The sequence below is a fragment of the Cataglyphis hispanica genome, chromosome 22 (genome assembly GCF_021464435.1).
Source record: "Cataglyphis hispanica isolate Lineage 1 chromosome 22, ULB_Chis1_1.0, whole genome shotgun sequence".
In the NCBI taxonomy this organism is placed as follows: Eukaryota; Metazoa; Arthropoda; class Insecta; order Hymenoptera; family Formicidae; genus Cataglyphis; species Cataglyphis hispanica.
In genome coordinates this window covers 2,989,366-3,016,000 of record NC_065975.1, presented here as the reverse complement: position 1 = coordinate 3,016,000, position 26,635 = coordinate 2,989,366, and the positions used below count along the sequence as shown (strand labels likewise).

The 26,635-nt window shown below is 28.5% G+C and overlaps 2 protein-coding genes across 11 annotated transcripts; one reads left to right on the top strand and one right to left on the bottom strand.

The window, feature by feature from the left end:
- Positions 1–186: 186 nt before the first annotated feature.
- On the bottom strand, positions 187–26,557 carry LOC126857695 (uncharacterized). 10 transcript variants are annotated; one of them, XM_050607355.1, is made up of 10 exons: positions 26,492–26,557; positions 23,331–23,543; positions 14,474–14,859; positions 13,773–13,941; positions 12,973–13,183; positions 10,998–11,198; positions 3,386–3,552; positions 2,689–2,784; positions 2,056–2,234; positions 187–1,609 (listed from the first exon to the last, which is right to left on the bottom strand). In XM_050607355.1, the coding sequence occupies exons 4-10, from the start codon at positions 13,839–13,841 to the stop codon at positions 1,378–1,380; spliced, it is 1,155 nt and encodes a 384-aa protein (XP_050463312.1). In that variant the 5' UTR covers positions 13,842–13,941; positions 14,474–14,859; positions 23,331–23,543; positions 26,492–26,557; the 3' UTR covers positions 187–1,377. The 10 variants fall into 10 exon arrangements, with proteins under 10 accessions (XP_050463312.1, XP_050463317.1, XP_050463315.1 ...); XM_050607360.1 differs by lacking the exon at positions 26,492–26,557 and adding an exon at positions 24,506–24,584; XM_050607358.1 differs by lacking the exon at positions 26,492–26,557 and adding an exon at positions 24,109–24,213.
- On the top strand, positions 24,180–26,197 carry LOC126857698 (abasic site processing protein HMCES). Its single transcript, XM_050607368.1, has 6 exons — positions 24,180–24,312; positions 24,508–24,731; positions 24,838–25,154; positions 25,245–25,352; positions 25,470–25,624; positions 25,740–26,197. The coding sequence occupies exons 1-6, from the start codon at positions 24,293–24,295 to the stop codon at positions 25,891–25,893; spliced, it is 978 nt and encodes a 325-aa protein (XP_050463325.1). The 5' UTR covers positions 24,180–24,292; the 3' UTR covers positions 25,894–26,197.
- Positions 26,558–26,635: the final 78 nt, after the last annotated feature.

Sequence of the window (26,635 nt, the reverse complement as noted above, 5' to 3'; positions counted from 1 at the left end):
TTTTCTCATATTAAGTAAAAAAAAAATTGACATGTCAAAAGAATATTATAATTGCAAGTAGAGATGTATAAATTAAAACATTATGTTAATATCACAAATAGCATAAAGATAACATATGATAATACATTAGTAAATTTTAGTAGTGAAAAATGTAGATAAAAAATTGTTAAAAGAGTTTTTAATATGTTTCCCTTCTTCCTCTCTGTATTTCTCCATTATAAACCGATTTCTCCGTTATAAACAGATTTTGTATTAAAATTATTAATTTTTTATTTGAATGCTTTGGGTTGTGAACAAATTATGTATTTTAATAGCAAAATCACATAAACATATTAAAACATATAAATCGATTATTAATGTGACTAATGAACTAGTTTTAATGAGTTAAAAAAAAAAAGTTGTTTCTAGAGTAAGATTATTTATTTAGCACAAAATTTTTTTAATACCATCGATTTTTAATTTGAGTAATTCTGATATCAGATCTTGTAGTAAGATTGACATCGTATAATATAATTTTGTATCAATATTCGCCACATATTTTTATTTTATAAATTATTGTATAAATACATATGATATTTTTTTAATTTCCGTATTATTTTACTAAATACAATTAATATATGTAATGTATAAAATATAATGTAAATATCTTAATATTACATTAATTCAAAAGTCTGAGGTACTTGTTTCATTTATAAGCTTTAGTCTTAATATAAATAAAAAAATATCTTAGATAAAAAAATTAGTATGTAGTCTTTGTTCGTTTTAGTAAATTCCTTTCAGTTGGAAGACAAACGCACTGTCGGATGCACGCACACATAAATACACACATTAAGATTAAACAAATACTGAGCCTCCGCGTAATAAAAAATGAGCGCTAATTATCGAGTCTAAAATTGTTTTTTCACCACATAGTGATCCATTATTGTATCGCATTTCAATCGTATCATTATAATTATCATTATTATTTTATTAATGATTAATAATAAATATATATACACTTACACTTTTTTAAATCTTGGATTTTCGATTATGAGAACGATTTTTTTTTTTCAAATATTTATTATGTCACTTTCTGCAAAATTTCCAATTTGTTATCCAGTATGAAGTGACGAAGAGCTCGTCGATTAAAATTTTTCTACTCTCATATCTTTGTATAAAATATGTTTCTTCTTCTCGTTTGTGCATCAGAGCAATTGTTTTTATTATCTTATTTATCGGAATGGTTTTGCCTGTCAATGCGAAACAAGATTTATCGTTCATAATCATTCATGTTCATCATATATGTAATGTTGTATTGATCAATCCCAGGATCATAAAGAACGATGTTGATGGATCACAAAAATGGAAGCATTTCAATCATTATAGCATCTGCAAGCGTCATCGCTCTTCCAACTTCGGGTTGTAGATTGGTCTATTACTGAGCGTAGTATTGTTCGTAGACATATTGTTAGTCCTGACTTGTATATACTTTGGCCTCTTATATCGCGTGCTCCAATGGAGGTAACTATAACATCCAGCTAACAAGATGCCTAATCCGTTGCAAGTACACGAGAAGATGAGGAGGATCGTCAAGATATCTTCTACCTCGGGACAATTAAGGTCCATATATCTGGTGAGATATAAAAAAATATCTTTTTATATGCATATCGTCGCAATATTAAACTTGTTGTGTTACACGATGTAATATGGCTGTTACGTTGTTTCTTTTGGAAAATGAAAGCGCATATTAAACTCTTCTCTTCTCTTTCAAAATTTTTAATAAGAAAGGTGATAATCGAAAAAGAGATATATAACTTAAAATATTTTTAAAATATAAAAAATATCTTATATTGTATTTAAAAAATTTAAAGTTTAATTATTCAGATTCCTGATATTGAAATGAGCAAAAATCTCTGAAGATTAAAATGAAAAAGGTTCTATGAGAGTGACAGTAATGTCCCCAAAAATAATTCGCGTATATCACATACATATTATAACTTTTCATAAATTTTTGGATGCTTTAAAAAATGTTATACAATTTACCAATATTGAAGACCCTAATTTTACGTGACATACCTGACTGCACCTTCGAGTGAATCAGGCGGTTCGCCGCGTGGTCTGCATACACACGTGGCGTTTAGTACTCGTGCCGGAGTGCATTCCTGTCCCATGAGTCGCGACAAGTGCATTGCGGAGAATACGCACGCGCTCACGCACGCAATAGTCGCCAGAACTGCCAAAAATACGCTAACAACCTGTTTGGCGTAGCAAAACAGGATATAGGTGCGATAACACAAAAGAAAAAGAGAAAGAGGGAAATATGTACACTATATATTATCCGATAATATGTTGTCATAAAAATCATAAGTTATTATTAATAAAATTAATAAATTATTAAATTTAATTAATTAATTAATTAATTAAAAATAAAACTAGAATTAAACTACTTTTTTTTATAATTAAGATTCTTGTAACTGACACAAAACATATATATATATATATATATATATATATATATATATATATATATATATATAATACATAATATATAATAATATTATATATAAAATAAATGCATATTGTATTTTAAACTATACTAAGAGAGTAAGAAATATCATTAAAGAAGCTGAGAATATCAATAAGACAGATTTTGCCTTGAATTTTTTTTTCGTACAGATCTACAGTGAATTATAAAGAATTCTTACATACCTTTGTGGCGGAAAGACAAAACCCAGGACTCATACCCGGATATTCTTTCTTGAAACAGCACAGAAGACCAATTCCGAAACTGCCCGACATCAAGAGCTAAAGATATCCAAAATTAAAAATATTAAATCGTAAATATATTATACGTAAACACACGTACAAAGAAAGTACTGTGAAGAAACATTACAAGATGTTAACATATACTTACGTGTTAGTAACAGATATAATTATACATATGCATATACATATATGTATATACATATATAATATATTAAATAAAAAGATATATATTATTGGATCATAAAATTGAAAAATATTGTCAATAAAATTTTATTGCCAGATATAATCTTTATTGCATACTTACCTTTAACTATAGTTAAAGAATAAAAATTGTTAAAAGTTGTTAACATATAATAGATACAACTAATAAATGATTATTAACTTAAAAAAATAATAATTGCTCTGATTTATAAAATTATATATATCATTTAAAAATGATAATTGTTTAAAATATATATCATGTTACTTTATATGATATATGTATAAGCATAATTATAGTATGGTCACGCGTTAGCGTATCTATTCCAGCAAAGAGTTAGCTTGTTAAATAAATTAAAAGAATTGCTATTATATATATCATTTTTGCATCGTCATGATGAAAAATGCATATCTAATTACTGTGCGAAATTATGACACTTACAGAGATGCCGCTCCAATAGGGATTGTCCGTGATGGGAAGATGCGGTGCCCAAAGCAGCAACCACAACGACAAAAAAGTTATCGCGATACCGAGAATGGTCTGCAGCGCCGCCAAACATCTTGCTAATTGTCGATGATAGATCAAAGGAGGTAAAAACTTTTCTCGATCTAAAAATAAATCAGGTTTTCAACTTTCGTATGTTAGAAGATATAATTTATATACTGCATGATTATAAAAAATTATAGAAATTATATAAAATTGTCTTTTATAACTGTCACTGATAGTTCAATACAAATTTCGGCAGAATTTACACTTGCATGTGTGTGTGTGTGCGTATGTGTGTAGAGATTTATTATAATTATATCCAAAATAATTAATATTAAATAAAAGAGTCAGGATATGTATGTAATATACATGCATCAAAGATTATTTTAAATATATAAATTTGATATCATTCTTACATCATCATGGTGAAAAATGCATATCTAATCACTGGCAAAACGAAAAAGCTAAGCTAAACTTTGCATTTTGCAGAAATCTTGCAATAAATGTAATACGAATTCGAATACGCGAAACACAGAGAACCTATTACCCTCTTTATTTTCCCCACGATTAATATTCCGCCTTAGTCATCGTGGAATTATTTCACGCCAAAGGGAAAAAGTCGATGTTTTCGCAATGCAACTCGCTACGTCATATTCTGAACAATCCTATAGATCTCCTAGGCTCAAAGCAATCGGTCATCTATTAGATAATTCGACATTGCGAAGCAGGCATGCGCTCTATTCGTCCTTCGTCGTGACACACATTTCCTCTGTGGCGTGAAACGGTCGATAACCCACGGTATCAAGAAACCTGTGTTGGTCCGATAGAAAGGAGAATTTCCTGCAATGCAAGACGGCCTCGTCGCCGTCCCTCCATACAAGGTGATCTAACCGAATGATCGAATGTATCGTCCTTGCCATAGTGAACGCAATTAAACACCACCCACTACCCGAGATTTGCAAGACTACTATATCCTTTCGAATAGAAACGCGAACAATCGCCTAAACCATAACAATATTTTGCAACGACATACAACGTTGCATTTCGTAGGCCCCTTAGTTCGTAGTTGAATATGATTATTTTTAAATTATAAAAAAAAAATAAAACTCTATTCCGTATATTGCAATTATTTTATATAAGAAAAAATGGAAATAGAAATAGAAATTCTTTCTTGACAGAAGCTTGTCAATTACATACAACTATGGTTCGGACGCCCTCGGTTCTTGATCAACGATTTTTAAACCCACGCTTTATCACCTTATTGTTAGATTTCTATTGGAAGTTAAAAAGTTTCCGGGGTAATGGTATATTGGAAAAAATGGGATCACACAGAGCGATTCAGAGTCGAGTGTATAGACAAAACTCTGTGATCTCTTTTTGTTGCGAGATCGATTGAGAAAAGAGATATTGTTGCAGACAATCTTTCCGGGCTTTTCAATCTTTTTTCTGGCTTGGAAAGCACAAAGGACTCCGCACGCTTTTTATGGGAAATAGCTGCCGGTGGATTCTATTTGAACTTTAGGATTTTGTATTTTATGTGATTCTGAAAAATCTCAATGGACACAACCTATAGTTTAGCCTGCAGAGAATATTAAAAGTTAATAATTTATAGAATTTTTTGACGAATCACATAAAATGATCATGATTTGCAGTTTTCTCTTAATATATTGAATAGTAAATGCAAATTTGTTTAGACAATTAAAATTATTGTATCTGTAAGTTTTATACCTAAAAATATCGATCAGAAATTAAAAGATCATTATATAATTATTTGGGATATAATTATGTCTTTTCAAATAATGGAATTAATTATGATATAAAAAATCTAACATTATTATCATGGCAAATCCATATAAATAAAATCCAACAGACACTGAATAAATTCAAAATCATAAATGAATTAGATAAATATTGCATGTGCGTGATTTTCTTTATGCAATAAATATAGTTTCTTCATAACATGATGACATTGGGATGGCAATTTAATATTTATGATAATTTTTCGAAAGATAAAAACTGGTGAAAATTTTGAAGAATACCATGAAGAGAACGCAAAGAAAGCGAAGTATATAGCCGTTATTGAAAAACCGCAAGATCCATAATGCAAGGATGAGTATATATACTATGTTTGCTGAATATATCGCGATTCAAATTGAAAGAATATAGTGTGCAAACTTGACTTGATCAAACATAAGTAAATTAAAGAACATTTTGCTCAAACAGAAGCTGCAAAATATTCAGCAGTAAAAAGAAAATAATAAAAAAAAACATTTTCTGATAATAGACTTGACTATTAACGATTTAGTAAAAGCACATCATTAAATCACTGTTATTTGTGCAAAAATTTTTACATTTCTAAAATCTTAAATAAAAATAGTACGAGGAAGTTATTCTCTTAAAAAGCATCAATGTATTACTGTGCGTTATTCATCGAAAACAGTCACTGATAATTTTAATTACAAGTTACATTTCAATCTCAATTACATTTCATAATTAAATAAAATTTGACACACAAATCATAATATTTTATATGCCGAATTCTATGGAATCTCATTATTGCGATGTGTAAATAATATGTACGCACCTGAGATAATCATGTTCTATAGGTATAAATCAGTGTTTCTCAATCATTTCAATGTTGAGGAATATTATTAAATGAAAAAAATGAGACAAAGCAATGTATATAAATAGATAATAATTATCTACTCTAATAGATATAATAATTATTGCAAGAGAATATTTTTCATTTATTCCTTTATATGTCTTTAAGAGAAGACAAATATCTCGTTTATTGATTTATTGGCTGATCTTGCTCGAGGCATATATCCATTTTAAGAGCAGTAAAAAGAAATTAAAGAAGATTTTCCAATTATAAAAATTATTGACTATATTTTGTAATCGAAGGGAACATTTTTTTATAGCATTTGCCATATTATATTGTCCCCTTTTTCTTTCACATTTTCCGTAAAACTATAAAGAATGTATGCATAAAAAAAATGCGAGAAATCTATTATGGAATCTGACTTTATAGAAATTACACACTAATACTTATGAATATTAAACCGAGAGCTATCAAATCAAGATATACAATGCCACATCGTAATTCAAAGTTCATACTCTCGTACTCTCGCTCTTATATGATTAACTGATCAGGAACTGTTTGCGAATGCATCTTACGTTACGTGCTTATACAGGAGAAATTCTTTTGCCACGTGATACTCGCACGGAATTTTAACGTCTCGTGATCATCGTCAAACGTCAAACCGTGAAAGGTGCGATAATTTCTCAGTCGGATATGAAAAAACTATTTTCACTTGCGCAAACGCAATGCACGCACTTGCCGCGCGAGAATTGCATCTCGCAGGAGCTCTAACTGTACTGGCAGATACATAAGCTATAACTAACGAGTAAAGGCAACAAGGTGCACAGCGCGGAACATAAGTGGTCTGTAGATGGATGGACCGTAAGTCAATGAAAATAAGAGTTGGACACAAACAGTTATAGTTATAGTTTCCGTGAGTAATTACTTTGAGGTGTAATATACAATAAAATTGTTTACTCTTTTTTAAGAACCATATACATTTTTTTAACTTTAACACACATACTATTATATTAATTCTAAAAATATGAATTATAATTAAAAAAAGTTTTTTTATAATAATATAAAATATAAAATAATATATAATAAAATATAAAATATATAAAAATATATAATGTAAAATATAAAAATATATAATATAAAATATGAAAAAAAACATAATATAAAAAAATATAATATAAAAAAATTAATGCTTTCTTTTAGTCATTATTAAATAAACATGTCATTATATTCTTCTATGTTAATGCTATTAAGAAATATTATTAAGAAATTTTGAAATAATGATATTTTAATTAATGCTCAGGAAAAACGAAAATTTCTTATTTCCCAGCGCGATTATCTGAAATTATCAATTATATTACTTATCAATTTATATTAAGATTAATAACTTAATTTTATCTTATCGTATTAATAATAAATGATTCAATATTATAAATCATATCTCATTTAAAAGTGTCTTTAATTAATTATTATGTGTTATTTTTCTCAACAATTATTAGTAATGTTACACGGATTTAAAACAGGTAGATAATGAGAGAATTATGCTAATTTTGTTCACAGGGCAGTAGGAACATATAATTAATTAATATATTAATATATTAATATATTAATACACACAGTGTGATTGATTTTTTTCGTTCGATTCACAATCATAAAAAGGATTTAAAAGACATGTAAATTATGTCTGCAAAAGCAAAACGTCATTTAGACACGCCTTTTAAATATGCGAGATGTATAGAGACATTATAAATACCCAATGTTTTCGCAAAAATAAAAAGAAATAAATTTCTGTTGTCATCAAAGAAAAAAGATTATTTTCTCATGATTCTTTCTCGTATTTTCAATATAACGAATAAATGGACACTACAGTTAAACGACAGATATTGCTGCTTCTTTGAGGAGTGGTTCGCACGATGCAAGAATGCGGGACATGAATACGTATCATTCGCATTGTGTACTGCCTCACCATATGTATGTATTTATTGCACAATGCGAAGATATACCGGTGCGAATATAAAAGGAGAAAGGGCCGTCTCAAGAGGTCAAATAGAGCGACAAAACGACCGACGAAACAAGCATCTATTACCTTTAATTTAATACTAACTTGCGCCGTTAATATATTCTCGTTGCAAAAATGCTCGGCGATCAAATGCATTTGACATTCTTACTGTTTCGGCGGCGATAAATAAAAATTATGGATGTTAACATTAGAAAAAATCATGTATTATTCATTATTAAAGTTGTTCGTTATAAAAGCCAAGTATCAGAATCATTTGACATCAATTACACTTGTAAAGATTTAAAGATAAAATTATTTGACACATACAACACGCATTACACATACATTCGTCGTGTAAATTCGATGTAATTATCTGTAATTTTTCTTCATTTCCATCAAGTACATGGCGCACATTGGCGTGAATGGTGACGCTTATGTGTGGGTGCGAATGTAAATGCATACGTTATAGGAGATAACAATAAGTAACGTAGTAGGTCGCGTTGTTACGTCCGGCAAATTCGCCGCAAAATATTACAACCCACATACACGCATACATGGAAACATAATGGATGGTACGTTTTCATTATCCGCTGGCCGTGTTGCATAGATAATGCCAATTACGTAGCTTGCGCAAGAAGAAATTGCAGGTAATTGAATAATTATGTGTTACGCCGATAAGTGAAATGACAATTGAATGACTCCGATCTGCCTCTTATTAATTATTCTCATTAATTATTATTATCGACAATTATTTTTCATCTTTGACACTTTAGCGGTAAAAAATTTGCTAATATACAAAAAAATAAGTATATTATGCATGTAAATTATTGTACAGTATCTAAAGAATTATCATAAATATATTTTGCGATTTTAGAAGAGAGGAAAGAGAGAAAATGATTAAACGTTAACTGCTTTTAGTGTAACAAAAAAATTAACATCGTTTGACTGTTCGAGGTTCTTAGATGAAAATTAAAGGCAGATTAACCGTGCGTAAGGATGCTGAAAATTGGGCGTAAGAATAGCGGTTCCATTTGTAAGTCTGTTCCGCCGCTCTCAAAATAGAGTTAGGGCCATGTTAAACGCGTGAGCGGCCCTTGAACAGAACAGAACGGAATCACGGTACGTTTCATCAATTTCGACCCTTCGGCGCTCACACGTGCCGCTTGTATTTCCTCGCAAGGGCACGAAAAAATGATTTTCATTGTTAACTTAATACGCTATTTCTTTGTCTTAATTAGTATTAGAGTATTATTATTATTATGTAAAAGTAGAATATAATGCAGTTTATATGTTTTAGATTTTTGAAATAATGGAAATTTTTTTTATAATTTTATCAGTATATACATCCTTTTTTGGCAAGAAAGTCTTACTTTTTGAAATTGTATTTATATTTGTCATATATTTATCGTATCTAATAAGTAAAGAGAAGTATTTTAAACTCAAGCATATGACAATTTGACAACTATAATACAATTATGAAAATGGCATTAATTGCGATGCAATACATGAGACAATTTAAAAAATATAATAAATTTTCCTTCCATTTTTGCCTCAAGCTGAAAATGTTTATTTCAAACACATACTAAGAAAATCACATAATATATTTCCGGCCCGATACTTCCGCTATCTGCGGAGAACCATGTGCATCCACTTTAAAGTATGTACGGTGACCAGCGAAGCAAGAAGCGTTTAAAACTCACAATCAGTGAAATATTTACGCGAGGATGACTCAAGAAGAAAGAGAAGAATGGATTTCTTTCCTAGCTATAGACAAAATAATATGTTATATATTAAAATATATAATGTCAAATGTCCCATAATTTATTTTGTATATCTATTTTATATTTAAAATATCAAATAAAGAATTGTTAGTATACTGCAATAATTTTAATGCAATAATTATTTATATTATATATATATATATATATATATATATATATATATATATATATATATATATAGTTTGTGTTATGACTTTAAATACAAAAAATCATCATTTTACATGTATTTCAAATAAAAAAAAATATCTATAATATTTAACACAATAATCTATCTCTCTCTATCCGTTGAGAAACATCATTAAAATTTATTTAATATTATATATGCAATTTTTAATTTAAAAAACTCTTTTTTCCTATTACACTTTGAATATTTTTTAAACACATTTTTTAAAATATTATAACGTAAACGTTATTTCAATGTAACGGCTATCCTTTTTAAGGATATTATCATTTTACACATCGCACTTTTGTCATCTCCGACGTCTCTCATTAGCTGCCATTTGCCGCGTGCACTTTAAGCTATCTAATTACCGTGGTGATAAAGAACCACCGCACTTTCCTGTGTCTACAATGTAGCACTAATTATAATCTCCTTGTCTGCCTTGGCAGCAACCTCAATCCTGCCAACCGACACGGTGCAGCGTGCATTAAGAGTGACGCTAATTAGCACAGGAAGCGTAATATGTTGCGCGAAGCAGCAACGAAACGATTATTAAACGAAATCGAGAAAATCGAGTAGATAGCGACCTGACCGGTCGCATTCCACGGCCAAGAAATGAAATTTCTGAGCGCTCCATTCCAATCTCGCTCTCAAGAGAAATCGATTGCAAAAAAACGTATAATCACATACGCAAGATTTCATCGACCGAGTGGAAGAAATGCAATTACCGGTGCTCACTTTACGATACTTTGCCAAGTGCATATGTTCTTAAACAGACCCAAAAGGCCTGTTTTGATCAAATACTTGTTACTTTCTTGTGATCGTATTTTCGATAATATGAGAGATAAGCGTTTTCTATTAATTGAAAATCGTCAAATTGTTCGGCCAGATGCATCCTTTATCGCGCACCGCAAAAATACTCACAGTTTGTAAATTACTTGGAATGGAATTAAGCAGAGTTTTTTTTTTCAAGGCTATCGAAAAGTATAAAAAAAAGATACAAGAAGATCAGGTAATAGTTTACTCACGATGACCGGTCCGATGCATCACGATCATCCTGCTATGCCTCAAAGAATTTCTTGTAGGCGTATGTCGACCGGCTATTTGAGATGCTGCCAGGTTGACAGGAACCGTGGTTGACAAGCAGTTGGCCATCGATGGTGCTCGACCAAGCTCCTTTTCTTTATCGCCGCGGGAGATTCGTCCGATGTTCCCGGTTGATACGGCACCTGTTAAAATGTCTAGTAAAATATCTAACAAAGAATTCTGCCTGCATTTTTTTTTCTTTATTAAATTTCTTTATTATTCTATATAAAACTTAACATTTTGGAATTACATTTGTTTATAAGAAAAATAATATTGTGCAAGTGTAGTTAAATTTGTTTTTATATATAACATAAATAATTATAAAAATAATTATAAAAGACAAGTTTTATACATATATATATATATATATATATATATATATATATATATATATATAATCATAAAAATTTTAAAAGACTTTTATAAATTTTTAATGCAAAGCTCTAGGATATTTAAAGCTAGAAATCAGAGTTAATATTTAATTTAATTTAATTTAATTTTACTTGTCACTAATTGTGTTAAAAAGGGACAATCAATTTATAATGTTTTAATTACATACTTATATATTATAAAGAAATATATATTAAGATTATAAGGAAATAAAAGCAAATACTTTTTCTTTTGATTAAAATTTTTTTTTAATTAAATCCAAAAAATTTTAAATAAATATTGCATTATGCACAAGCTATGAAATCATAGCATATACAATATATCTTTTTTCTTCTTCTTAGAGAAAGTTCATATTGTCTCGTTTTCAAAGTTTAAATTTTGTTTCTTCGATTTAACTTTATCAAATTTTTTAGAATTGATATCACATTTTCGACAAGAATACTCATTTCTGTAGAAATATAAAGATAATAGATTTATGACAGTTCAGTCATAGTTCTAACATGTGTCACGATATTTTTCGTTTATCTTTCTTTACTATGTAAGCAATTTTAAAAAATATAATTCACTTTATCGTAATATTGATTTTAATGCTTCAAGCCATCAAATGTTCGGTTTGATTTTGTATATAATATATATTACTCTCACATCCGTATTTTTTAAACATCAGCTATTACTACAAATTATTATTTACATTCCTTTTATTTTCCAAGAAAATTTTTATGGCAAGAAGTTTTTTAAAGTTTTTTAAAGTTTTTTAAAAGAAGCGTGGTATCTGTCTAACATAATATGTGTGTGCAATTTCTAACTCTATATGTATGTGTATAAATTATAAGATATATTTATATAAAATAATATATGTTATATAAAAAAATATTTGCAATTTTCCGTAGAAAAATGTATCATTATTAAAATAAACAAAATTACTGCAACTGTTGCACATTTCTTATCTGTTTCAAAATATGCAATTTGCTTAATTGCACACATGATTTTGGCACACTTGAGTATCATTTCTATGAAAAGCTAGCACCGCGGTTTATAGAATTTAGAACGATGAGATTTCGCGGTGCTAAAAACACCTGAAGTAGAACGAACAGGTGAACCTGTCTCGAAAAAGATTAATACTATACAATGTAGATAGGCAAATATAGGGAGGCAAATTTAATTCAAATTATTCAAAAGTCTATTTTTGTTTGTAATTATGTTTAATTTTTTAGATTTAAGAGATAAATCAAACTCGCGATCACCGTCTCGATAATATCATTCAGCAACAATACAAAATTAAAGTTTGTATGGTAATGATTATTATATATGCAAATTACATATAATAGCGTTTAAGAGTAATGCTTATGTTTATGAAAATGCAAGTAAGAAAAGAGGCGGAAGCAAGTCGTTTGCGATCGCAAGAATTATCTTATTCCATTTTTATCATCACGGATTAAAACATTTAATTAAAACATGCAATTAAAAAGTGAACACCGTATACATAAACACACCCAAAAGCACACATAGAAAGTACATTTAACTCACCGGTGACTTTGGCAGTATGAATCTTCGATACGTTGCCCGCGCTGACGGCGCTACTGACCCTGTTATTGTTGTTAATGTTACTATTATTAATGTTATTGTTGTTGTTGTTGTTGCTCTGAGGCGCGGCGGACGTGCCATTTCCGTCACGGACCTGATTCAGATTGCCCACGCTCATGGCGGAAGTGACGCAAGGCGGCATTACCGGTACGACCTGTGGAGTTGAAAAAAAAAAAGAGGTGAGTTATTTTGCCAAATGTTTCTGATCATTTTAAAGAGAGGCACAACTGGATTTAGGTGTCCGAAAAATACGATAAGACAGTGTATAAGAACTACTCTTAATGTTCTTAATATTAATATATGATTCTTTGAATAAGTGATTAGTTTTGTGTGAAATTGTCTTTTTCTGGAATTTAAAATTAGAACTATTTATAGACTATTGTAAGTGATGTAATTTGACTAGAGTTGATCAATAATTAAATGTACTTAAAATTTATGAATATAAAATATTCTCTCTGCGTATAAAGTTAATTGCAAAGAATTTCTTTTCTGCTTCTAGAAATATAAAAGATGTTTCTTATTTTTGAAAACATGGAATGTACTAATAGTATTTTATATTTTACAGAATAGCATTTTATTAATATTTTTTAAATATTATACAAAGTTCTTTAAAACACACAAAAATTATCGGCTCGATGATTAATCACTGCTAGTCATATCGCGTTGTCACGCAAAATTTCTTCATAATATAAAAGGAGACAAGACACGCACATATAAACAAAGCCACGTGGATAAAACCGTACCTTATAGTTGTCGTAAAAGCTCACCGGCCGGCTTCTCGGCGCGTACTGAATATCCTCGTCGAGTTGCATCGTGACCGCACCGCGCGAGTGTCCCTAAGGAATGCGTGCGCAGCTCGTAGGACATTCACTCCGCAAATCACCCTCCTGTCTTCCTCCACTTCCGGCGGATCTGCTAAGGTGAATACAGACGGCATGACCACACGTAGCGAGAACATAACTAAGCATCGTAAATTAGCGATATAATTACGCGGTACTTGACAGGACGTGAAAACCGATTTGTAACTATGAGTAATCATGTCTCGAATCTTTCAGAAAAATAATGTTACATAAAAACTATGTTATATAAAAACTTTACATTATTTTTCAGCTTTTTTAACTATTAAACTATTTGTGTATAAATAGGTAAATAATTAGAAATAGAAATAGAAATAAATAAATAGATATAAAAATAAAAAAATTAAGTAATATACATATATATATATATATATATATATATATATATATATATATCACACATTTTTATAAATTTAGTCTTAAAAGCCTTTCTATCTCTAAATTTTTAATATTGGTAGAATTTTTCTTCTTGCATAAAGAAATAAATTTAAATAAATAAATGCTTAATGTATATTTTATGCATTTACATTGTATATATATATATATATATTTATTTATTTATTTATATTAACATCGTTTATTTATACCTGAATATTTTCGTGTCAATTAAAACGATGATCTATGATTCTTATCAGAATGTCATTTGGATATGTTGTATATTGTATATGTTTTCTTGTATTGCGCATAAGTTCCTTCACTTCTTCTGCGAAAGCGTATCTAAGTTTCATTATCGATATACATCTTCCATATTGGATGTGGTTGATGACTCACGGCTTGCCAATCTGCCGGCAATTTCGACAGAGAATTTTCTCCTAATCCTATCCGACACGTCGTAAGTCACGTTCGAGGGATGCTTTGATGCATAAAATAGGGATGATCAGACGTCTCGCGAGACGATAGATCGGCGATTTCCCTGGCGTCAGCGTCCACGTGTTCGCACACGTGCGCTGCGCATCCGTCACTCCATAAATGTCTGGAAAATTGAAAAAGATTGCCTGCGTGAGGATAGCTTTGATCGGCATCGTTTATTTGAACAGATCATTCATCCGAAGCATGACTGAGCTCTGCTCTGAAAATATCTCAATTACTTTCCTCGATATATTTAGAATAAAAATCTCTTTGAAGATAGAATCAGATTACATAACGATTGACATATCGTTAAATAAGAACGAAAATATTCTATTCAACAGTATGTTATAAAAATAAAACAGAGCCGTAAAGAAAGCGCATATGAAGTAAAATGAGAAAAAAATCCATGTGAAATTCGTGAAGATCATCTCAATTTTATGGAGATCCGCCGTTCCCGAGCCATTCCATCGTTCTCGCAAAAAATGGAACGAGTTTTCTCATGGAAACTTCGACGCGAATTATGTTAAGGCAGTCTCGACATTATGGTTTCTTCGGTCTCGCGAGACGCTTAAGTGCTGATAAAACTTTGATTCCAACTTAGCCGTATGATTTCCCAAGCCATTAACGCGAGTGATATCACTCCATGTGTGGTTAATGCATTATTGAGAGCTGCTACTTTAATTTAAAAATACGACTTTAAAATAATTATAAAGAAAAATCAATTAAAAAAATATTTTAGAAATTGTTTTATGTCTGTGCTTATTTTTTTAGGATTTTAAGAAAAGATATAATATTTTTTTTTATTCATATCGGAATATCAATAGAAAATCTGGTATCAGTTTAATTATAAAAATAAACCGGAACAAATGTTTTTGTTTTTATCTATTAAGAAGAATATTCCGTGAAATAATTGATTTTTATACTCTATATTGTGATAAATTTTGTATTTCTTCTGTTAGATCGGGAAAGAGTGAATCTTAAAACTTTTTCTGCCTACCGATTCATACGTAAAAGAAAGTAAAAGTGCGCCACGTAAGAACTCCGGCTTTATGGCGTCATACTTTGGAATACAACAACTCAACACTCGATTACATTCATAGCTAAAAGTCTGTCTATTTTAATGTATTCAGCTCGTTTTCCTACAATTAAATGCAAAACAATTGTCCTCGACGAAACACAATGTCGATGATACTTGATGAAGGTATTCAGGATTTCACTTCCGCAAGAATATTGAAAAGGATTGGAATTATTAAAAGTCGGATTTTATAGCAATTGTTGTTACGCAATGAAAAAAATAAAAAGAAAAAAAAAATTTTTCCATTGATTTTTACATAGTTAACAGTCTTTACCATTACAGTGTAACACGAAGATATCTTATGTAATGTATTACTTTTATTCAACAATTACGTGAAGAATAGTAATGCAAGTTTACAAATGTCAAAAAAAATCTATTAAATATATAATCTGTTAAATATATAAAATCTGTTAAATATATAGAAAAAAAAAACATTTATTAATACATGTCCATTTTATCCGAAAGCTCGAAGCTGCAATTAATTATTATTCATTAAATATCTAATTTATGTAGACAATGACATTGATAATTTATGTATACATATTTAACTTCCATTATGTTCTAAACTGTGAAATCTAACGAAGATATTTTTGCACGAGAAAAACTTGCAAATATATTTTAGTGTGCTAACAATAAGCATGGAGAAACAGAACGGAAAGAAATAGATTAAAACTTGAATGACATGAAAGCCTGATGTGAGCGTTGCCTAAGAGGATCTAATGGAGAAATGACTTATTTCCAGCTGTGTAATACGAACACGCGTCTATCGTAGGTAGGTCACCGTGCGTGCAAAAATCTAAAGAACCTCTCACACTATTATTGTCAGCATTATCCGACTTACTGCCGATGTGAAAATTCTGTTAATGATACAAAAAACCACGACAATGACAGTATTTGCATGGTTATTAATAGAGATCGTATGAGAGCTGACTTAATCTCCGCTATGTGACTTTATTGCCTTGCATATATTGCGCATTGGCGCATTTATTTCAGATCTTGCAAGCTGTGTGCGAAAGTAAAACCATGCTCATGCAGCTTCGACAAGTATGACGACGTTCGATGATCAGGAAAATGAAGAAAAAAGAAAGAGAATCTTGACGTAATCGCATGCTGCTGCATGTCGGGTGTCACCTGTCGATTATTTACTGCCAGATATGCAAAAATATGATTCAAAACATGACTATCACGATGACATGTCTGAAAACTCATATCGAACATGATTCAAGTATAAATTAAATAAATATATAAATTATATTAATTAAAAATATAATTAAATAAATATATTATGTTATAGGTGGTTTAAATAATTTTAAATGTATATTTTTTTTAAATAAATTTAAAATTATATTAAAATGTGCATAAGTAAACTTCCATATAAAGAAGATAAAATTTAGAGAGTTTGTATTTAATGTATACAGAGATTTTATTTTTACGATATGATTATCTTTAACCTTATTTTAAAAATAACTTACGTTTGTAAGAATTAATTTTTTTATTCACTAACGATTGTCTGCCAACTTCAAATATACCTTAAAGTTCTATTTCTGTATTACACGGCACCATAAATCTGAGTGCCAAACTAAAATTTACCCGAAACTAAGAGCTAGCAAGATCGCAAAATTACGTAACAGAGATATAATTTTTATTTGAAATTAAATGAAAATGAGATCAAATAAAATTTGATTAAATAAAACAGAGTCATAAATGATTAATTTATTTGGCGCATAAAAGTTTGAAAATATTTGGCATTTCTTGCATCATATGATCATTATGTGTAAACTAGACATGTAGATTACTAACATAATTATAGCGTTTGTTGCAAACATACATTTCCGATGACGCGAGATTCATAAGAAGAACAATTACGTAAGAAAAGTTTAATAGATTAAATATAGCATAAAGAGAACGACTCTTCATATATATGCGCGAAAGCAGCAAGAAATAATTGTGACAAAAATAATAGTCATTAAAATTATAAAGCATTGAGTGCCATTTTTTAGAGAACATACATGTTCTGAAGACGTAATTGTGACAGAACCATTATGTTTTCAATGTCATTGTTATGTGATATAACAGTCACGCACATGTCGTGACACTTGTCTATCATTACCTTTAATTTCGAAAAAAAGAGATTAAGAATGCAATTTAATTTTTCTCGCAGATATTGATGATTATTATTTGATAAAATGAAGCATTTATTTATAGGAACAAGAATATACAAATATTATATCTAACGTAAAAACAATTTTTTTTACTTTTTTATAATTTAATAACACGTCAATATATTATGGAAATGTGATCTTGAAATAATTGTCTTGAATATTATTCGTAATTTGCATTAACATGCAATGAAATTATGTTTGTCGAAGCGTTTCATGTGAATAATGCGTAGCACCTAAAAAATCTCGATAATATTAATTAAAAACCATTTAAAATATCGATCTTATCGTATCAGGCTAAGATTGTAAATTATTATGACGAAACGGAATTGACGCAATCAAATTAATTCATGATATGATAAATTTTTATATCTCTCTTAATTTTTTTAATAGATATCGATAAATTCATGATTAAAAAATTAAATCCTATATCCTTCTTTTAAATATTACAAAAAGTAATATTATTGTATCGTGTGTATTATAAAAAGGGAAGTAATATGAATAAGTTTTAAAAGAATTGTGTAATCAACATGTACAGGGTAACAAATTCTGTTGTGATATTTTTTAATGCAAGTAAAATTGCATGCGTTGCATGTACACATTAATCCGCATTAAATTGTTAGTAATTGTAGCTGCAATTAGCGGCTGCGAGAAAGTAGCAGTCGCATTTTATCACGCTCGATTTTCATTAAATATCCATTAAGCAATCATACTTTTCGCATTCACTCCAATCATTTGCGCGCGCGTAATTAATGTGCGAGCAAACTAATGAATATTTTATAATTCAACACATGTAGAACATGTGCGTCTACTAACCCAAATAGCACACGGCTTTCCTATTTCATCGTAAAACTAAATCAAATAATTCTTTCAGATATATTCTTTTTATATTCCACTTGTTCTATATGGAATTTAACATATATATAAAATAGAAAAATTATTTATTTTATATATAAGATATATAATTATATATATATATATATATATATATATATATATATATATATATATATATATATTTAGACGGTGATTATCAAAACAAGCCAAATATTGATAAAGCAATTTCCATTTATGTTTATCTAAGAAAATAAAGCGTGTTATTTAAACACTATAAACTATTATGAAAAAGAATAAAAGAGAATGAAAAGAAAATTATATGTAAAAATAGAATCATTGATTTTTTAACTATCCAAAACTAAGATAAACATATTGCTCACAATTATTTTACATTCATACTAAAATAATCAAAAATGCATATCAAACTACTTATGCATGTATTAATGATAACGGCACATTACGCGCGTTTATCTTTTAGTCTATGCCATTGTAGCAGGAAAGAATTAGATTTCAAGCTTACTTTTTCTCTATACTTTTTTTATTTTCTGATATTTTAAAAATTAAATAGATTTGCAGTAAATCTATATTATTATTATTGTAATACTGTAGTCTACAATATAAAAATTTATTTAAAAATAAAATATTTTTTTTTCAACTTTTTATAAACGTATTTCTTTCAATTATTTATGAAAAATTCTAATTATTATTAAAAGATATTTAAAAATGTTACAACACGGAAAAATATATGTTCAATGTATATATGTCTAGGTTAAAGCATCTATAAGATAATATCCGCAAAGTAAAATTTTGGTCTTGTCTCATATATTAACATGATGGAATGTCTTTTTCAAATTAATTACACAATTATGCAAAAATAATTATGAATTGTGAAATATCAAAGCAGAAAAATTTTTTCATTAAGAATATAAATGTGATCACACGTACTTTGCGATTTCTCTCATATTTCTCGGTTATAAACGATTTATTTAGCAAATACGCTGTCACGTTGTGAAAAATTATCATACTACTTTATTATATGTTTCATCAAATTTATCAAGTTTTGTTCAAGGTAAACTCCAAATGGCAATGTCGAAAATAATCGGTTTATCAAATTTCATTCGTTTACATTACAAGATCGCTCTTTCAGACGCGTCTATTAAATAGCGAAATCTGATATGTAATCTAATTTTTTTGTATGGTACGTGTAATCATATTTGATAAATAAAATGTCATGTAATGTATGTTACATAATATATTACATTAATTATAGAAAATGGGACATTATATATCAAGAAGTTTAAATTTTATGAATCAAAAAAGTTAATCAAAATTACTTATAATGTTTTTAATTATAATTACATTCTTTCTCAAAGTTTAAATTATAAATATGCATGTAAATATAAAAAAATTTCTGCAGTTTTATTTAATTAATATTCTAATAAAAGTTGTATTTAAACGTAAAACTATATGTTTAACACAATATAATTTTTGTGATACATTGATTAATAAGATATATTAATGTTGAAACAAATAGAAAATATAATTATCGCGATAACATAAACATATGCAGATACTTATTTTCTTTATATTATCAATGTTTTCGAGATATGTCTTTGTCCCAAAATATTTAATTTGAAGATATAAAACAATATCGTCGTAAAATAACACTCTTGGAAAAACATTTCAATCATGTATGTGCAAAAAGTTGTTAATTCAAGTGTGTAACAATGTTATACCCAATAAATAAAATACAGCTATTGTAAATTCTTCCATATAGATTGCTTCTTTCATATATAATGTATCCTCAATAATATATTTAATCTACATTACAATATTTCGACAAAACTATAAATTTTAGTTGGAACAAATTTCAAAAATAAAATCTTTCAATTTATAAGTAAAAACAATCAAAGAACTAAATTCAATTCTTACATGCAATTTATTAAAAATTTTTTATAATCACCGACGTACATGTACACTAAACAGAATTGGTAGCACGTGAAACCGAAATTAGATCTCAGGTTGATGCAGTTTCAATCTCCCAGAATACGTTCCTTCACTATTTTCACACCAAGATACGTTTTGTTTAGACACAAATATCTTTGCGAACAGATCCGTACCACTATAATAATAATAATTGAAACGTTCTCTAAACGTAGACCGGTAGCACGCCGGTTAAATGTACATACACGCAATATGATTCCGCCGACGTCGCGGTGACAACTGAAGGCCCATGTACATAATACATCGAGGCGAGGCCGAAGAGGCCCCACCAAAGCACGTTCGAACCGTAGTCGAGAACACCAGGTGTGTGTCAGACCGGGGAACTCCTGCCGGCAGGTGAGAACGACCAACTGATCTCTGGTCAAGGATAATCATTCGACCGGCAAGGATAGCCGACGTTCCGGATCCGTTTGCATTTCTCGAATAAACACTCGTCACAAAAATGAAGATGGGCAAAATAATAATTATCTCTCTAATAATTATTTACTCTTTACAAAAATTAATTTATTTATATTTATATGATTGATCAAATAAAAAAGAATTTAAGAAAAAATCGGCTTTCCTAAATAATTTTTTTTTATCGAAATAATTATAATAATAAAATAGCTAATATATTTTCCATTCGTCTCCGAATTATTTTCTACATCGATAACTTTAATGTTTAAAGTTTTTTTAACAAAAAATATTTTTTTTTGAATTTATGTATATGGATTTATATATATGTACTATTCATATTATTCTTTTTCATCAAATCTGAAAATATACAAATAGAATTTGAATGCATATTTTGATAATTAAACATTTTTAGCAATTTAAATGGATTTGATAATATTTTAAGTACTTATAGTTACAGTTTGTATAGAGAAACAATATAACAAACTTAAATGTTTTTAGCCAATATAAACTTAAATGCTTTTAGCCTGATATATTTATTATTGAATCCAATGGAATGTTAATAAAATTTTTTAAAGCTAAATACCACACACACACACACACACTGTTGTTTACGTTCACCGTCATCAAACGATTCAGGCCTGATAGAAGAACTTATGAAAAGTAATAAAAGGGACAAGAGAAGAAGGGGTTCTACCCACTGATTCTTGTCTACCTTGAGCGGTGCTCCTTCATTCTATCCTGTTCCTTTTCAAACATTTTTTGCTCCGCTGTTGTTCGGTTCTTTATTTTAGATTACTTAAGTTTTCTTTCTTATAATAGTGATTTTAATAAAAACGTTAATGTAATTTATATAAGATACATTCAATAACGTCCTTTTTTCATCTACGATTTTTTGTTCGATTTAAGATCGACTTCATTCATTATAATATATAATGATTCAAATAATATTATTTAATTCTTAATTATTACACAAATGAAAAAAATCTGTGATATATTTTATCATATCTTTCCGATACATTATGTATCCATCATAATTATGACAGTTATTAATTTCGTTTAAGAATATCCATATTACAAACTAATTGCTAACAAATAAAATAATATTTTTCATTTAAAGCAAAAACAACATTTGAAGCATGTTAAAAGAAAATATTTGTATGTGTAACATGTAAATAAATTTTTTTTATTTATTCAGCATTATATTAGCATGTTAATTTAATCGATCTTATTTATTCTTTCATGAATTTAAAATCATTTTCCTTTTCTTCCTTTCTTCATTGCATTAAATGAATAATAAGTCACAGATTTCGTCGAAAAGCATACTATGCGCGCGCGGTTTTTCCAACGTCATGTTTCACAACTCGTCGCGAGGTCGTCAATGAGAACGAGGATGTTCCTCATGCGACTCATTAGCGTAGTGAATTAGTAACTCCAGTTCAACGAGCCTCGGAGAAACATCCCAAGAGATAGAACGAAAAAACATGCCCGAACGAGCACGCGCGCGCATAAAAGGAATTTTGTCCCTTTTGCCTCATGCAAATGATCACTATTCGAGGGTTGGAGACTGGTTTCTGACGCATTCCAAACGGATATGATCCTACAAGAGAATCATAATTTTTTGTTTTATAAATTGACAGAAAATTTGCGTTCAATAAAACTTTCTTTACAAAAGTATTAATTTTACTGATTTACTGTCTCATTAAATTTATTATAATTATATCAAATTGTTGGACAAAATTCAAATATGTAATTATTATTAAATTTTATTTATATATCTAAATTAAATTTTATTTATATAAAATAAAATAGAATTAAATATAATTAAATTGGAAATTTTAGTATATTTTTTTACATATAATTTGATCGTTTTTTAAAATCCTTCATAAATTATTCATGAGCTTTTCAAATTAGCTTTCGTGTTTTATTAAATAAGCAAATCTTGCTCATCAAAAGTTTAAATTATTTATCTATATATCAAGTAGAAAATCAAATCTTTTTTTGAAATAGACTCAGAAAAAGATCCGCAAAATAATATGTGTTTTTGTAATATATTCCAGTCTTTATCCTTCGTTCTTTCAATATCAAGGATTCTTTAAAAGAAGAAACAAAAATTTGCATAAATACCTGCAGGAAAACCGGTCTAAATGGATATATATATAGAACAATTGCAATCGGCTGATTGGCAAACACTTTGCATGATGATAGCGTGTGGTCCTATTCATTTTTAACACTGGCACTGGTACAATGTCGTCATTGCTACTTTCGAGACGAAACGTCGGACGGTTGATTACTCATCATTGTCAGTTATGCACACGTACTTGTTTCGCATGAACCACACTGCAAAAATTAACTTGCGTTAGTTGTTGATATATTGCCAGTATGAGCTTCGGATTTGTTATTATGATATTTTTATGTAAAGTTCCAACGCATTTTTATGTTTATTCCGAATTTAAGAATATTTTATGCCAGAAAACATATATAGGATATATTCAATTTAATTTTATTTGAAAATCATCTCTACACACATACATCGGCTGTTCACATATATGCATAGATGATACTAATGAGTAACAAAGAGAAAAAATCTGCATATATACACATATAATACACACATATGTATATATTATATATATTATTGTGTGTACGTGTGTATATGTGTAATACTAAAAAAATATGTTCACATATATAAAATACTCTGTTTAAAAAAATAAACTGAAGTTACACGACATTAAAATAGATTAATTGACGAAAAAATAGTAAATATATCAAAAATTAAAGAAGAAAAATTTGGTAAAAGATTTTAAAAATATAGTTAAAGACATAGTTTGTACTTATTTGTTCGTCAATTAAGTGTATCACGCAATAATGATGGTAATTAATGATAAAATAATGACAATATTACTTACCAACAAATTCGACCGCATATTTTCGTTAATTTCTCTCGCGCCTTCTTTTTCGTTCCACTGCTACCAACTGAATTATATTCGTCACTAGGTGACTAGATACGGATTGTTAGCACTTTTCTCTGCCAACAATTTGTTGTTGTTCTAACAACATTGCAGTAGTGTTAAAAAAAATTAACAAAAATGTGTGGTCGAACCTGTTGGTAAATAATTTGTCATTAATTTATTATTAATTTCTACAATTATTGCCTAATAAATTTAATACATTTGAGCTTATTAAAATAAAATTTTGTCATTATTTTATCATTAATTACACTATAATTATTATCTGTGATATATTTAATTGATCAAAACTTTATAATTCATATAAATATCTTGTAAAACATTGTAATTTACAGTTCATTGGATCCAGATACTTTGTGTTATGCGTGTGGATATAAAGATGCCAATGGTAAACAACAGGAACTGACATGGGCTAAAACTGAACTAAAATATACTCCATCATTTAATATGGGCCCACAAGATATTTTGCCTTGTATGGTATCTGGTTCACATTTTGAAGGAGAAAAAGAAAGAGTTCTTTGTGCTATGATATGGGGAATGATACCACCTTGGCATAAGGTAAGTGAATATATTAGAGCTTCAGTATAAAATTTAATATGAAAATTATTTTATATGTTATTTCAGTTTGTTATTTCAATATCTTCTAACAATTTTTTTTTTTTCAGGGGATTACAAGAAACGAATAGATAAATTATCCACTCACAATGGTCGTCTAGAGAGTATACAAACCTCAAAACTATACTCTACATCGCTACGAAATCGACAAAGATGTATTGTGATCTGTGAAGGTTTTTATGAATGGAAAACTGGTATAAATAACAAATCTCCAAAGCAACCATATTACATATATGCAACTCAAGATAAAGGTATAAAAGCAGATGATCCTGCAACATGGGGTAATGACTTTACCAAACTAGATGGATGGAAAGGTTTCAAAGTACTGAAACTGGCTGGAATATTTGGAACATATGAAACTGAAGAGGTATTACAAGCTTTTTTCTATATCCTGTTTTACTATATCAGAAATAATTATTTAAAATATTTGTAATAAACTCTATTATTATTATTATAGGGGAAAATCATACATAGCTGTACAATTATTACAAGAGAGAGTAACAAAGTTTTGTCCTGGCTGCATCATCGCATGCCAGTATATCTGAGCAATGAAGAAGAATGTCAAGTAAGTATAATATCATTACGTATCATTTATAGAAAGATATGAAATTAGTATAAAGATATTGATATTCTTTCTATATTTTTTTTATATATTTTATAAAAATGTATTTTGTTTTCTTAGGCATGGTTAAATAACGATTTACCAACAGATGTAGTGATTAAAAGATTAAATAATATAATATTAGAAGAACAAGCTTTAAGTTGGCATTTAGTATCCACAATTGTTAATAATGTACTCCATAAAACTGCTGATTGTAGAAAAGAGATAAAACCACAGTAAGTACAAATCTTTTAAGTTAAAGATAAATCTTTTCAACTTTATTTCTAATTTGTTTTTAATATTGAATGATAAGATTAAACAAATTATTGATTGAAACAATTTATTGTATAGACAAGAGAAAAAAGACAATCGACAATCTTTTATGGATTCTTGGCTGTTAAAAGGATCAACTACTTTAAATAAAAGAAAAAGTATAGATAATAATAAAAATACGAACAATGAGGAAGATGAAAAAAAGATCTCAAAAATTCAAAAGAAAAATTAAAATTTGTACAAATTGATGCGCATTTTTAATTTGCGCACAGCACATATTTATTGTTAAATATTTATATATATAGAATAATTTATTTCATTCTCCTAACATTTTTTTAAGATATATCCCACTGATGCTCTTAGGAGCGTTGAACATAAGTATTGTTGATTAAAAAAACAAGTTATATTGTAAACACATGAAATTTATATAAGTTAATTATTAATTTAATATTATTTAATTAGCCTTTTTTCAGGAAAGACAACTACCTCACATAATTGTACTTTTTACATTATAATATATTTTTCTAATAATTGTATTTTTAGAATTTGTTCTTAATAAAACATTCGAAACTTTTGTAAAATTAAAGTGTACACGTGTAATTGTAAAATTAATTTAGATATTTATTTAATATATATATATATATATATATATATATATATATATATATATATATATATATATTAATACCATAAAAACTTGATTAGAATTTTTATACATTTTATACATTTTAACATATCTATACCTTTATAAAACATACATATCTTTTGTATAATACTTAAAGTATTAATATTTTATTATATTAATATTTCATTATATATATAATACATACATTAAAAGAAATATGAATAATTCGGATAACTCCTCCCATCATCGAGCAAACATTTCTCCAACGTCTATTCGAAAACTTGAAAATTGCAAGGTTGCCAACATGAAAGCGGTCTTGGGTGAATCTGCAGTTGAGGTGCGTTCAAAA